We start from the raw sequence: 15,221 nt of genomic DNA on the forward strand, positions 1-15,221 counted from the left end.
AGAAGTATTAAAACTTAGATGTGTGCATCTCCACACATGCACGCACACACACGCACACACAGACACATCCCCCAGCGGTTACCCCATCTTTTCTCTTCAAATCAGGTAACAAAAATAGGTTTGCTGCACTGTCAATGCTACCGGCAGGTACACTCTATGTCATGCGCCGTATTCTCCCTTAATTTAAAAAGTACTTTGTAGCTGGTTTTGTGACATCCCGATTTTTATTTTCATTACTTCCAGTCCAGCGTAAGAGAAGGTACACTAAGTGATACCAGCACCTGGTAAGGCACTATTTCCTGATGCAGGTGTCTAAGGCCTGACTCTACAAACGCTCATGGACACGTGGGAAGGGGACCACCGATTTGAAGTAGACCCTTCATGTCAAAGCTAGAGAGACGTGTTGAGTGTTCTGTAGGATACTGGTTCAGTGGAGTATTTAACCCGACTCTGGCTTTAGTTGGGGTGTGTGTTTTATTTTGGTGGAAGTAATAAAAAATAAAAACTAGGATGCTGATAGAATAAGATCTCCCCAGGGATACCATCTCCTGTGATACATTTCATCTCTGAGAACAGGGCCCTGCCCTTATATTTAACATAAAAAAACCAAAACCCTTCACTTAAGTGCCTTAAGGTTGACATGTGAAATATTTACCACATTTGATTTCATAAAAGTTACTGTATATACAAAACAGACCTCAGCCAGTGAGGTCTTTCTTAGCTCAGTCCAAGTCTTTCGGGTTGTAAAAACATGTTCATTCCATGTGCTTCCAAGTCTGCAGATCAGATCCCAAAATCTCAGGCTCTATTAAGCAGAGTTGTCCTAGAAGAAGGAAGAATAAATTTCTTTTACATCACAACAGAAAGGTTTTCAGCTTTGGTAAAGGCTGAGGATAGATCTATCTTGCAGCACCAGCTGGAAGCCTTTCTTCCAGAGACAGCTGTTCAGCTGCTCTCAACTGGAATGGATTCGTGAACTCCAATAGAAATTTAACTTTCATAGCATTGCTTCAGGCCCTTAGGACATGCTCAGGCAAACAACACGCCATTTGCGGTCATCCTAAACTACTGCTTGCTGAACGGCACCAGATTCAACGTAAGGTATGTATGCATCATGGAGTCGCACGTGAAAAGCGTGGGTGGACTGGCGAAGAGATGTGGGCATCACTGGGAAACAGTCTGGGACAATGCAGCCATAACATGCTCAGCTGCAGCTCAGGACACAGGGGCTTCTTCATCTACCTGGCCTCAGTATTAGAAGAAATCTGCTCTAAATTAACTGACATCATCATGTACGTGAAAGAGGTGCTCCCCACTCTCAGAGGGAGGAGTTGTCACTGAGACGTGATCCCTTAAGAGCAGGCTGGTAATTACAGTATTCGCACAGAATTCCATCCTTTTACAAGATTTGTAAGTGTAGTTGTAGGTATTACAAATGATAGCACCTTCCTACTACATCGAGATATTTGTTTCCCTGAGAAAACCATGACTGAAACCCACTAAAAATGCGGATCCTTTGACTGTGTTTGGTAGCCTGTACACAGTATGTTCTCTTTCCCAATTCCAGCAGAGATCTTGCAGCCTGAACTGATCTGGCTGGAGATGCTGTGTGAAAACCCAGGCCTGACTGATGCTTGTCAGGTTTGAATCCTGAAGAAAACACAAGTATACTTGGTCTTAAGCTGGGTATGCAGATAGGAGGGAGGAAGCTGATAAGCAGGTTCCTGCGTGTGTCTGCAAAGCTTCAGGTTCTGAGGAACTTCATACCTGAGTGTTTTCCAGCTGTCTTTTTCCATGTGGTTTTCTGGACCTTCACTTTCAAAGGACGCAATGAACAGAGCTAGGAAATAAAACAAGAACAATCAGATACACAGGTTCTTCACCTGGAAAGAAAGAAAAGTTGAACATTGCAGTATAGCACACAACTTTATCCCCAAGTTCATCCCCACTGGAAGCTGGTATGGCAGTGGTAGTACATAACAATTAATTTTTCATGTTCACGTTTTCCCCCTGTGTACTGTCTGCATTTCAGTGAGCAGGAAATCTCGCTATAATCTTCAACGGAGGATTTTACCTTCTTCGCTGTAAATGGGTGCTGTGAGCAGATAGCTCTGGATCTTCTTGTCCTTTTCAAAAGGGCACTCAACCTGCTTCCACGTCAGAAAATCATGAATCTGTCTTGAAATTTCCCAGAACTTCTGCAGGAGGTAATTAAAAGAATATTACTAAAGCATACCTGTTTCCTTTCAATTGCTAGTGATTCTCTTTCCATTTCAGAGCCTCTCATTCATGTTTCTATCCCTTTTTCGGTGTTCTTCCTTGTGAGCCTGTCTTCTTACTGCTCCCTTCGTGGCCCCTGCTTGCTCCTAGTCCCTCACCCGTTGTTCCCCTCAGCTTTAGAACCTGCTCTCTTCCATTCCATTCCCTTCCCTTCATCAGCCTCTTCTTTGTATATAATAAAGTGCTATTGGTCTTCTGTGTCGTATCCCTAAATTAGCCTGCGAGTGGAACTGGTCTGTAAATGGATTCTATTTACTTTTACTTTTTACATTTCCAGGCTTCACCTTAGGTGAATTTTGACATAACCAATTTTTCATAAAGCACTCTCTAAATTTAAGAATAATCAACCTAACATACAGAAACTATAGCTCTCCTTTCCTTCCTTCCTAGGGTTTTAGGAAATGCATAAATTGCTTAGGGCTTGTCCTGTATAGGCTGTGTGCCTCCCTCCCCTTACCCAGCCAGAAGAGCTTTTGGCAGGCTGTGGTCTTTTAGAAGTGTGTGTTTATTGGTCAGTGAGAGGGTGGAAGCTTCCTGGAAGACCTGTTCAATACCACTTGCTGATTGCGTGGTGTTCAAAACCATGCCTAGCTGACCCAGTGATGTAAATCAGCAAATGCCAAAGTCTTAGGGTGAAGTTACCTGTTAGATCTGATCTGGTGTGGTGGCTTGCTGCCACGGGAGAGCTCGCTTTCCATTTTCTGCTGCACTATGCTTCCCCCACCCCTCTGGAACGTAAGGCAGCTGAGGAGTGGCAGACTTCTGTCTGCCATCATATGCGGTGCTCTAAAATTCTGATGGTTGTTGATTGCAAGTTCTTTATTTTAAATGTTGCCTGACTACAGTGTTCCTTGAGGAGATTTCCCTTCCCAGTTAGCTAACACTGGACTACTTCTGTGTTACTTCAGTAACTTTTAATGCTGGGGGTTTGGCTTCTGGAATTCTTACTTTCTTCTTGGTCTTTTCATGCATCAGTTTTGGTAGTGAGTTAATGCTATTCCAGTCAGTTCTGCTTAGGTGAATTTTGTTTTCAGTGCATCTGCCCTGTTTCATGTAAAAATGACAAAAAATCATCTCTAGTTCAGTACATTTAAAAACTGATCTTTTAACTGAAAGCAATCCTGTTCCCCCAGTTTTGTGGACTCCCTTCTCTGCATGCTGTTGTGGACCTGCTGGGTACACCAGCAGGGCAGCCACAAGCGCCAGCTTTCATAGGTGCTGGTGGAATCATTCCCCCTCCCGGATAGTGATCCTGCTTTATGTCTAGATCACAGGAGGGAACCAGTTGTACAAGCTGGACGTTCAAAACAGGCAAATGTTGGTCATGTACAATGTTTAACCTCCGTGATGATTTCTGTGCTAGCGAAGTCCTACCTTGAAGTTTATCTGCCCATTGGGCAGGCGGTTTGTGTGTATTTTGTGCAGGAAGTAGATATCTTTAATGAAGAGGTTGAAAACTGGGATGACAATTTTCTCTCGATTGCTGTTGGCAGTCTGAGATCGCTGTGCTGCTCCTTGCAGGGCTGTGCGGTAGTTACAGAAGTTGCTGGATGGATCCATGTGGTGCTGTTTTTATGGAGAGAAAAAGGCAGTCAAGTCATACGTGTTCCCTAAAAAGAAAAAGCTTTGAGAGTTCCCTCTTTGTGAATCAGCTGGCGCCCTTTTTAAACTGTCAGGGTAGGATACTGATCGGTCTGGAGTTGGGTTTTTCTAATGTGTCCTGCCTGAAAGGAGGGCTCTGTACAGGCTTTGTGTTTATGCTTTGTTTCAGAGGTTAATGGCAGAGGAAAGGAAAGGGTAAATGAATATGGGAAAGAAAACAGTTTGAAATTGCTGACACCCATCTTTCTGATGAGGATTTCAGCAAAGTTCTGTTTCCACGAGGTGGAGCACTCCCCTTAGTTTTAAGGGTAACAAAACAGCGTTCACTGGAGTGAACACTGCCTTGGGGTTGAACTGGAAAAAATACACTGGGAAGATGTAACTTGAAGAAAACTTGCATCCACCTTTTCTTTGCAGGCAAGTAGGAAGTTCGAAATTCAGGAATGCTCTCCCTAGTGTTTAGATGCTGGTGCCTCGGATTTCTGATATAGCAATTCCACAGCAAAGATTTGGATGAACCTGTTTGGTGTATGTCTGGATAAAGTCTAAAGTTGTACATACCTCTAAAACATCAAATTTGGCTGTTTTGACCTTGGACCAAGTTTTCTTTAGCCGTGCCACAGGACTTAAGTTCATGCCAGCTGAATGGAGAAGAGGCAAAGAAACTGAGCTGAAAAAATACAGGGCTTACGTAACTTCACGCTTACGTATCAGCACCGCATGCTTTGGAGGGCAGTTCAGCTGGACAAACTGAGCTGTAGCTAACACTCACCCACTGACACAGTACTCTGTCACTGGTACGTACTGCCCCTGTAGAAGTGCGTGTGCTGCTGTGGTCAGCCAGTTCAGGGCAGGTATGAGCACAGTCTGGCCACTCTGGCTGTAAACTGGAGTGCCTGTCATCTCCCGAGTTAAGGATACTCACAGATAATAGCCATCATTGAGTTGAAGTTTCCAATGTTGAAGCATTCTCTTGCCACGTCAATGAAAAATTCCACCATTCTTGTGCGCTGCTTTTTCTTTACAATCTGAAAAAAACCCAAGATCTGTTAAGAGGGAAGGGATGGCCGGAATTTTTGATGGGGTGTTCAGTCACAGGCATTGTGAGGGGTCGACTGAATTCCAAGACTGGATTTGGCTATACCTTGTGATGTTACAGGCCTCTGGGTATTTTATTAAGATTAACTTTTAATAAAATAGCAGAAGTATTTGGGGCTACTCTCCATTATTTGTCTAGATGTAGGGGAGTGAATTTTTGTTTATGCGTGAAGTTCAATGTCTTAGGCAGTCTTCTATAAACAAGCTGGACACTTCCAGCAATTTCCTGTTACTGGAAAAGAGTGCTAAGAATATATGCAAGAAATTTATACCTCTGAAGAAGGGGGAAAAGCAGCGGGCAGGCTGGAGAACCGGGGGCGCATAAGCTGAGTGTGAGAAAACCAGGACATGGCAATTGTTCTGTCTTGTTTTACTGTGAACTCTTAAATGACCTCTTGAGCAGGTAGTGCTCACCAAACACACAACTTCCAGCTCCTGCCAAGGATCTAGCAAGTGTGCTGAACATCTGCTTTGCAGAAACTTTTATAAATGACAAAGCAACATTACCATACAGCCCTGTCTACAAACTCTGCTTCTGAAAGCCATCAATCTTCCTTTTTTTAAGCTAGTATTATTGCCTAGATTACATTCATTCATCATCTTTCCCACATTTATATCTAGAAGTTCAGGCTGGCTTACACAAGCATGGCTGCTGAGCAGTGACTGCAGACCACTTCACCTAAACACTTTGGTTTCTGTGTCATAGGAGAAGAAAATGCTTCAGTAGTGGCTGGCTTAGTTTAGCCCTTGGCATGCTAAACCCTTTGTTGGACGGGTTACTAACTGTATTAGCCACACCCTCCAGTGCTGGGAGATGTCTTGGTGTGTTTTGGTGTAAGTTGCTGTGAGAGTAGGAAATTAAGATCAATGTGCTGGACTTCATGAAACTGCAGTGGGCATGTGGAGCCTTTCACAGGCTACTAACCAAGAAGGAATAGAAAGAAAATTGCCCATTTGCCAGAATCGGTGCATATTAACAGAAATCTAAGAAGACAGAGAATACATGTAAAAAAGAAAAGGCGGGGGGGCAGGAGGATGTTTCTGGGGCAGTATACCAGAATACCTTCCATTTCTTCACTGCTTTTATCGTGGAAGCTACTTTAGTAAGGCTATTCTTCCTCTTTTAAACCTCTCCAGTAGCCCACTTTCACTCCAGACTTCTGAAGAAAGTTTATTCTGGATTTTTTACAACAGAAATTGATATGACGGTACTAATGATATCCAAATGCAGTGGAAGGACAGCTGTTCATTGCTAAATCTGCATTTAAAGACGAGTATGTTTGAGAATGTATGGATTTACTTAAAATCCCAAAGAGTTCCCAACTCAAACCCCACAGCATATCCATTTCACTGCATGACTAATGCTGCTGGGGAGCTACACAAAACTGGAGAATACACGCAAAGCCAGACGTAGCTGTGAGTCTCAATCATAGGAGCATGCAAACAATTCAGTGCTTGAGCAATGCAATGACTTTCCACTGCAGGGCTAATGTTTAAATCGGTTAGACCACTGCCTGCCCTGTGTCCTTAAGGCCAGGATCACTTTGCTCTCTTGTCCACAAATACTTACTCGGCAAATCTCTGTAGCCACCAGCATGCTGAGACAATTGAACCAGTTGTCATAGGCCTCCAAATTATAGGTTTTGGTCACGTCGCCTCGGCACTGTTAAGAGAACCAGGCCACGTGTTAATCATATCCTGTATCATGATGACAAAGTCAACATACCAAAGGATAAACTTCCTTTTCATGTCGTGACAGAATCTTTTTGAGTATTTAAGGCATGAGCTTAAAGGAGGTGAGAGAACATGAGCCTTTCTTGCACCCGAATTACGGAGATTCTTTACTCTGGCTATTTTTTGGTTTTTTCCCTCCGTAACCTTTCTTGTACCTTGTGATTATCCAGAGAGTCCATGTGGCTGACAATCTGCATCAGGTCCTCTGGGTAAATGTTGCTCACCCTCTCCTGTGTTGGGAGAGATGGGAGATAGTCACTGTACAGACAAACAGGCAGTTCAGTAAAAAATGCACTGAGAAAGCCAATGGCAGGAGAACATTTTGTTCGCTTTCCTATTCCTGCAGTGTAGATCTGTGAGTGTTTTTATCAGTGTATCTAGTTGGTCTTGTTCATTACTTGGTGTTTTTTGATTAAAATATTGGAAGCTTTCAGTGAAGTCCCAGCAAAATTCATATCGATGAGTATATTAATATTTAGCAAATGGAAAATTAAATAATTCACACAGGTTAGTGTCTCACCAGTTCAATATAGGTCAGCTGCTGTGCCAGGATCAGGGGGTCACAGCACACACTCAGGATGTCCTTCTGAGTTGACTGTGGCTTGGTTTTGAGGATGGTGCCTTTGTCGCTAACAGGCTGCCGGAATTTCTCTCTGATTTCCTGGTACTGGCTCCGAGTGGAGAGGGCCATCAACAGATTCTGTGTCATCTGGCTAATAATCTTTTTCATTGTTCCATTTTCCTAAGCAAAAGGCAGAAGCAATAACTGCTTAAAACCTTGTAGCTCTTGCAAATGCAGATTGACAAAGAATTTCTGACTGGGAAAAATAAATGGCTATTACCCATGTTCTTTCATCTTCTCCGAGCAGATCATCCTGTGACAAATGAACTTGTCCTAAGTGCCCACACAACTTCACAACGACGTTGTTAAGCCTGCCTGCCTTCCCACCTCTTCCACTTGCTTGGCTGGCCTGTTCCTTGCAGCAATTTTTGGCTACCAGCCCATTTCAAAAGCATCTGTGTGAACAGCTTACAAGTGGGAATAGTGAAAGGGGGTTGAGTTGCTTGTACAAGCTTCTTGGTTCCTCTGTGTACCAAGTGCCAAAAAGCTCTCTCATTCCAATCAGACCTACTGCTGATCAAGTCTATCTAGCCCAGGCAGAATCCAGGGAATTCATCTTATGCCCAGGAATACACCTGAAATACCCTGGCTTGGCTTTGAACAGCTACAGCATCCAAAGATGTAGGTAAGAACACATATGTGCCATGTCCTTGGACAACTGCAATGCCTTTCTGTTCATCGAGCGCAGATTTTAAACACATGAGCTATATGGATGGTACTGGTAAAGCCTCAGAAATACCATCCATCCGCTCACTGCTTGGACAACTAGGACAAGCTGAATTCTTCCTGCCCCTGAACAACTGTGTCCTACAGACACTGCTCTGAGATCAAGCCTGCAGAGCTAATCAGATCACTTTCCTACTTCCATATCCCTCCTGGTAACTGCTTTAACTGACCCAGGTTCTCTGACCCTGTTCTTCCTGCTGCTGGAAACACTACCTCTACCAAAGACAGCCCTCCTCCTCTCTCCTACACAACTGTTCTCTTCCTTTCATGGAGATTATTTCTCTTGAAGTTACCCACAAGGTTAACTATTAGCTTTCAGCCTGCTGCGTTGGTTTCTGCCAGTCAACTGGGTACCCCAGAAAGAACTGCAATGAGTACGTGATCATTCTGAGAAGCCACTAAGGTGCAGTGATGACCGAAATGATGTAGCAGGTGTGAGAGAGGATGATACCAGATACCAGTGTATTGCGTGCTCTAATTAAGCAGTAATAGTTTCAGAATGTTGCTTTGCAAGGCAATAATCTGACTCCCAAGCGAAATTGTGGCAGTGTAGCTCATCCTGAGACAACTGGATTACTGCTGAACAGCAGCTGGCTGAAGCCAGTTCTGATCCTAAGCTACGAGTGTTCAGAAATGCCCGGGGAGCATGCTGGGGGGACTGCAATAAAGCACTAATCCTGCTCTCTGGTATGCGGAACTTTATATTGTAAACCCTTTGGCTTCAGCCACGGAGCCTGGCTTACCCACGTGTCTGGGAGGAAGCCAACTTTACCAATATGGATCACAGAGAATCAAACTTGAAGGCAGGTGAGAGTATTGCAGACGCTATGTGAAAGTGAACAAAGAAACTGCAGTGACGTGAAAACCTGTGGGTTACTTGAGCTATTGTGAATTTACTGACGTCTTAATACTTAGACAAACACCCTTAGAGTTTTAGCAGTTCCCCTCCATAGCTCACTAGTCTTACCCTAAATTCTCTTACAGCTTTGAAAAAAAACCCAGTAACTTGTCCTTGTTAGAGTCCTTTGTTTGGGTCTAGCCCTGGCTGTAGCTTGCTCTATTTGGTGTGCTGTCTGAGAGTGCTAGGACAAGCACCTGGCTGCTTTGTGCAAGTTCTCAACTGACTCTCTTACGTACGAAGAACAGTGTCCTAAGGGTATTTGGAAATGTTTTAAAAATACAAAACAAAGCTCCAGACCATTAACGTAGTCCCTTGCTGAAGCACAGCATGGGTATTTTCTTGTGGTAACAAAAACAGAGAGCAACGCTGCTTTGTGTCGCTGTCAAGTTGTGTTTCTGAGGGGTCAGATGTGGCAGAGCTCTCCTCTGATCAAACCTGACTTGTATCCTTGTTAAGGGGATAAATCCAGTGATGCTGTAATTAATGGATGTCATCAGATGCCTCAGACATCAGAGCACTGAGCCACCCTGAGAAGATACGTTCTCAAACAACAATTTATTGATACCTAACAGTGAGTGGGAAGGGGAAGAGAAGGTCACAACTTCTTTCTAGTTCCAAGTAAGAGGCAAATTAAATACTCCAACACCGACACAAAACAAAACCTCTGCCAAGTCCTGCTGCACAGGAGTATCTCTGCCGACATCTCTCTCTGCCCTTGTCTACAAAGGGAACGGAAGGTGTACTGTAATCCTACTTCCTTTTCCCTTCCTACTGAGGCACGGACATTTTCATAGTAGCATCCAGGTAAACAGCTTTGCTGATGCAACTGAAATGACATTCTTCCTTTTGACACCTGGGTAACACCTAATTGCTCTGTGTCCCATCACTGATTCATGCAGTGCTGTCAGACCTGTTCTTCATTGGCGCTGTACTTCAATCAGCAAAACCACAATACCATTGTCTTCCCATTTCCTGTTAACTGTTCTCAAAAATATCTTCAAGTTGTAGGTTTAAAAACAAGGAGAAGCTTCTACTTCTGTGTAAGCCTTCACATTCCTACAACACCGTACAATTAAGTCCCTTCCAGTTCTTGATTATGTCCTTCCTTCTGTCTAGTGGTGGTGACAGTGACTTTCTCAATGCGGAAATAGTGTGGGCTTTCAGCTTCGGGGAAGAAACCCTCAGACAAAAATCATAACCAACCAAACAAAAAGCCAACAGAGAAACTAACAGCCCTTGTTTTGTTTGAACTGCTTTCTCTGTTTGCTTTACAAGTCTCTTGTGAGGTCTCATTTCTTCACACCCTAGAAACCTAGAGCTCTCGACTGGTGATCGACCAGTGAGCAGAGCTCAGGTACAGCTGCCTTGGTGGAGACACTGTGTACGTCAGCTGAAACAGCAACAGAACAGTTGCTGATTATCGTTAGGAGCCAGGATGGACTCCCAAATGATAAGCAGCTCCACCTCGAGCGTGAGGACACTGACACAACTAGTCGCTATGCCTTGTGGGAGGTAGCTGCATAGAGCAGCACCAATGTACAAAGGCCAGTATGTAATTCGTTAACTACGTTGCGCTGCTAGAGTCTGCTCCTCCCTCTCCCCTCTGCACCACATCCATTTTTCATATCGCTGTGACTATTTTGACACTTCCTCTTACATTTGGTGATTTCACATTGTTTCTGCTAATGGACCTTTCAGTTCATCGGTCAGCCCATGTCCGGCGGTTACACCAACACCACAGAATCATAGAATCATCTGGTTGGAAGAGACTTTAAAGATCGAGTCCAACTGTTACCCCTGTACTGCCGGGGTCCCTACACCATGTCCCTCAGCACCACATCTACACGTCTCTTAAACACTTCCATGGATGGGGACTCCACCACCTCCCTGGGCAACCCGTTCCAATGCTTAATAACCCTCTCTGTAAAGAAATTTTTCCTAATATCCAACCTAAACCTCCCCTGGCGCAACTTGAGGCCATTCCCCCTCGTCCTGTCATTCTTAATATGGGAGAAGAGATTGACCCCCACCTCCCTACAACTTCCCTTCAGATAATTGTAGAGAGCAATAAGGTCCCCCCTGAGCCTCCTCTTCTCCAGACTAAACAGTTCCAGCTCCTTCAGCCGCTCCTCATAGGACAAGTTCTCCAAACCCTTCACCAGCTTCGTTGCCCTTCTCTGAACCCGCAGTTGTCTGCTGCAGTCGTCCACTTAGAAAATACTGCAGGCGGGAGCAGGGGTTTCTGTATAATATGATAAACTATATAAAAAGCCTGATAAATATTGCTTTATCCCCACCTTGCCTCCCCTACCTCATCGCATTGTGTGATCCTGTGAGCAATCTCCTTCAACTCCTTCATGGATTTTTCATCTTGGAAATCATAGGGGAAGGTTTCAGTCCATTCCTTCAGGAGCTGAATGATTTTGGCAGCGAAGGATTTTAACTTTGCCTGGAAAGAAATGACAAGTTGATTACTGACCACAGACGTTTCTGACTGCAGAGTTAGTTCAGGCTCTCGTAAAACTAGGGACACTCTTGAAAATACTTTGCTGTATTAGCGGGTGAAGGGGATAAAAAAGAACATTTAACTGTGAATCAGTTACCTAAACAGTGTGATTAAGCCTCCTTTTATGGTATCTTGGCAACGTCTCTTACAAAATACTTTGAAGATATTTTCAAGGTTAGTTGTGTAAAGGAAGATGACTTAAGTTATGACTTATTTGATTGAAGTCAATAGGACTTAGGCAGAGTTATGCTCTGAGGCAGCAGAACTCTAGCGTTTGAATTCAAATGCATACAAACTGCATTGCTCTACCAAGCATCTTTCATGAGAAATGTTCACAAAGACATTTTTGTTCTACAGGATTTATCAGACCCTCCAGACTGAGCTGTGTATTAAAATAAATGAATGACAGCGAAGATGTGTGTGTTCTCTCCATGATGTCTAAATCAAAATGGACTCTGAAAATAACAGGTATTGGCTCTTACTCAAAAAGCTGTCAGCCACAGAAAGGGGAGGGAGAGCTATTTTCTAAGCTCTGCTGTTACCTGTGAATCTTCTACGGCTTTTCCTCAGTTAGACCTGAATTAGGTGCCAATTTTTCTACTATCATAGCAACAGAGAGCAGCGCCATTAAATCCAGGGGAGCACTCCCATAAAACCAGGAGCGCTAAGAACACTTCTAATGAACAAGAAGAAAACTCAATCTAGGTTGTATTTATCCTCCCACCCAACTCATGATGCACTAAAGAAAAGAGGAACTTTTCCTTTGTGTTGACCTTCCCTCTTGCTGAGCTACAGCAGCTCCCTTTTCCTACGCAGTGCGCTCTCCTCACTGCGCTCCTCTCGGAGGCTGCAGAAGGTGACTGAGCATGTGAGTGTCACTACAGCAAATAGGTGTGGTTTCTCTTAAGACAAATAGAGAGTGTCTTCCAAGATTTGGCAGGAACTCCTGCCAAAACATCAGCTGTTCATAGTATGTCCCAGCTGATTTAATGAAAACCAAAAGTCAACCAAACTAAGCTATTCTTTACATTTTCTTTTACTTTTCGCTGGTATGTTGTCAGTGGGGATATTAATAATGATTAATAAGAGCTTTGAAGGAAAACTGTGCACTCTTGAATCATCAATCTGAAAATGAGCCAGTGCTCCTTGTAAGTCTGAGGGGAATCTTCTTGTTCCTGTGGAGTCCAGCTTCAAGGTATTTCTAAACAGTGTGGGACAGTTCCAGATGACAGCTGTCTGTCCTCCAGACTCCCATTGCTGTCTGCCCTGGGGAAAAGATCGGTTGTATTCTTTGCTAGGAAATGCATGGAGCCTGACATTGTTAAAGAACAATCCGGACATGGTGATAGAGAATTAATTAGCCAACCAGTGCACTTTCACTCATGCCTACTCTGCTTTTGTTTACCAAAAGCAGCTACAGAAATGGTTTTCAGTATCGATTATCCTACACTATCCTTTCTTTTTTAACTTTTGAAGCTTTCTCTGTAGTCCTACTCCAGCTGTCCAGCAATGTCAAAAACAAAGGAATGATTAAGTATTACAGAGTGTAACCTCAAAACCTGGCTCCTTGCCCCTTTTTCAACTCACATGCAACAAATCAGCCAGCTTCTCATCTTGACAGATTTGCATAAGCAAACTCTATCAGAAATGATCAGAGCTGCTTTAACTACTTTTGCCAGCAATTGCCTGCTATGGAGCCACTTAATTAGAAGGTGGTGGTAGGTGATGGTATCTTAATGGGTTATGACTACGAACACATAGAGCGTCTTGAGAATTTCTGTGCTGCATGGGAAATGAGCCAATTATTTGTTGCCAGATAGAAAAACAAATGTTTGCAAATGCCAGTGGCCAAACTGTTCCATAACACATTGCAGTAGAGGAGTCATCTGAGAGAGATGTCAGAAGTTTATGTAGTGTTTTCCAAGAAATTTGTGTTTAGCGGGCAGGAAAAAAATTCCATTTAAGAGGGCAGGGAGGAATCAAGGGCATAGTAGGAAAAGCAACCAGCAAAGTATGTACATGAAAGCAGCCTCCCAAACACCCATGTTTTATTGTCACCCTGCTGTTTATTGGTTTTCCTGAAGGCCCATTTCCAAACTGTCAGCAGAAGGTGAAAGAGCGTGGGTGGGTGTTTGGAATATGAGCTGCTCTATTTTACATCCTATTGTTAGGATGTAACGCGAGTTCATTTCAATGCGGAGGTTGTGATTTTTTTTTAACACATCTGCTAAAAAGCCAGAATAATGCTACTTTACAGAAAAATCTTCAAACAGCCCAGTGATTTAGTCCCTGGACACTGTTTCCATTTTAAAATCTCCTAAGTGTATTGTTACTCACAAAAGTTTCATCTTACACCCCATTCTTTTTAAATCCCAGTATTTCTCATACGTGTTCTGATACTAGCTACTGACCGCAGGCTCGTTCTTCATATGTCTGCAGATAACTTTACTCATTCCGTGTTTTGGGTGGTCCCAGCACCTCTTACGAGTTCCTACCTCTGTTTTTAGTTATGTGTTGCTGAGGAAGCACTGCGACTTACAGAGCGTCAGTTTGAGCTTGCTCAGTCAGGAGCTAGTTTGGCAGTGGCAATGGGAACGGACACCACCTCCGTGTACAAAGGTGGATGCAGTGGTTATCACACCTTCTTTCTGAGCCTTTGAATGTGACAAGTTACAAGCTGTAGGGACTGGTCTGGATGGAAGGCATTTTGCACCAACTGGTTAGTTTTTCCTGTGGAGCAATTCTGTGAGATAGTATGAGACTGCACCCCAAAAACGGGAAGGGAGAAGGCAGCCCTTAGGTTGGCATTGCTGTCAAAAATTGTACTGCCAAACCACAAGGAGAAAATAAAATGGGACTATCGACATGCTGAGGATTAGGCATGTCAGCATGTAATCTCTCACCATAGAAGAAGAGATCCAAAACATGCCCAGCATTTGAACAATTTAGGTCTTTAAATACTTGCTGATTTCATCCTTACTTCTGTTGTTTTTATTTACATCCCAGCTTGAACTATTCTAGTACTTGAATTCCTGTCAAAAGCCCCTCAACCCACGCTCTCTGTAACAGTGAGACTTAGGTGTGTATTGTAAACTGACCCAGTTTGGTTTAATTGGTTCAAGTAACACTTCATAGTCACACGTGTCAGCACAGACTACAGTTCTAAACAGCGCACCCCTTAATCTTCCTGAGAGGTAACTTTCTGATTTACTGTCAGACCAACTCAAACCACCCCACCAAACCCTGCTACAGCAGAGCACTCAGCTCTGATAGGATGGTGGGGGAGACTGAAGAAAGGGCAATCAGACTCAGCACAGACACAACTTGGGGAAAGCCCAAAAGTGCAAAGCAGCTTGGGGGGCAGGTTTCATGGCAGATACACACTGCTCCAGGGCACAGCACCGACCCGTAGCTCATGAGCAAAGCTGTGTTTCCAGCCGCTGTATCCAACTGGTACAGTAGTACATAACCTGTGTGTGCAGCTAGCAAAGAAGCAACAGTATGTTAAGGAAAGCCTCAAATGTGTGTCCAGTAACACACACCAATAAAAAATTCAATTTACTCTTTATCAACCTATTTAGCTTTGCCACAAGAAGGTGAGAGTGAGAAACAGGACAGTAGCACAGCTACCTGAAGGATGTAACGGTTCATTTACCTTTTCTGCCTCGGTCCCCGTTTCTAGCTGCTGCTTCTGTTTAATGCAGATCTGCCCCACTTTAGCCAGGAGCTCGTGTGGGTGAATGAAGACTCGT

The 15,221-nt window shown here is 43.7% G+C and overlaps 1 protein-coding gene across 1 annotated transcript in view; it reads right to left on the reverse strand.

Moving 5' to 3' along the window:
• Window positions 1–589: 589 nt before the first annotated feature.
• RASGEF1A (RasGEF domain family, member 1A) overlaps window positions 590–15,221 on the reverse strand; it is a 20,873-nt gene continuing 6,241 nt past the window's right edge. Inside the window, exons 3-13 of the mRNA XM_010132339.1 lie at window positions 15,125–15,221; window positions 11,275–11,406; window positions 7,235–7,456; window positions 6,870–6,944; window positions 6,551–6,643; window positions 4,808–4,910; window positions 4,444–4,523; window positions 3,655–3,846; window positions 2,075–2,198; window positions 1,768–1,840; window positions 590–823 (exon numbers count right to left, since the gene is read on the reverse strand). Coding sequence (XP_010130641.1) covers window positions 799–823; window positions 1,768–1,840; window positions 2,075–2,198; window positions 3,655–3,846; window positions 4,444–4,523; window positions 4,808–4,910; window positions 6,551–6,643; window positions 6,870–6,944; window positions 7,235–7,456; window positions 11,275–11,406; window positions 15,125–15,221 — 1,216 coding nt within the window. The 3' untranslated portion in view covers window positions 590–798. The remainder of the gene's footprint in view (window positions 824–1,767; window positions 1,841–2,074; window positions 2,199–3,654; window positions 3,847–4,443; window positions 4,524–4,807; window positions 4,911–6,550; window positions 6,644–6,869; window positions 6,945–7,234; window positions 7,457–11,274; window positions 11,407–15,124) is intronic.

This window comes from Buceros rhinoceros, unplaced genomic scaffold (genome assembly GCF_000710305.1).
Source record: "Buceros rhinoceros silvestris isolate BGI_N320 unplaced genomic scaffold, ASM71030v1 scaffold24982, whole genome shotgun sequence".
NCBI lineage: Eukaryota > Metazoa > Chordata > Aves > Bucerotiformes > Bucerotidae > Buceros > Buceros rhinoceros.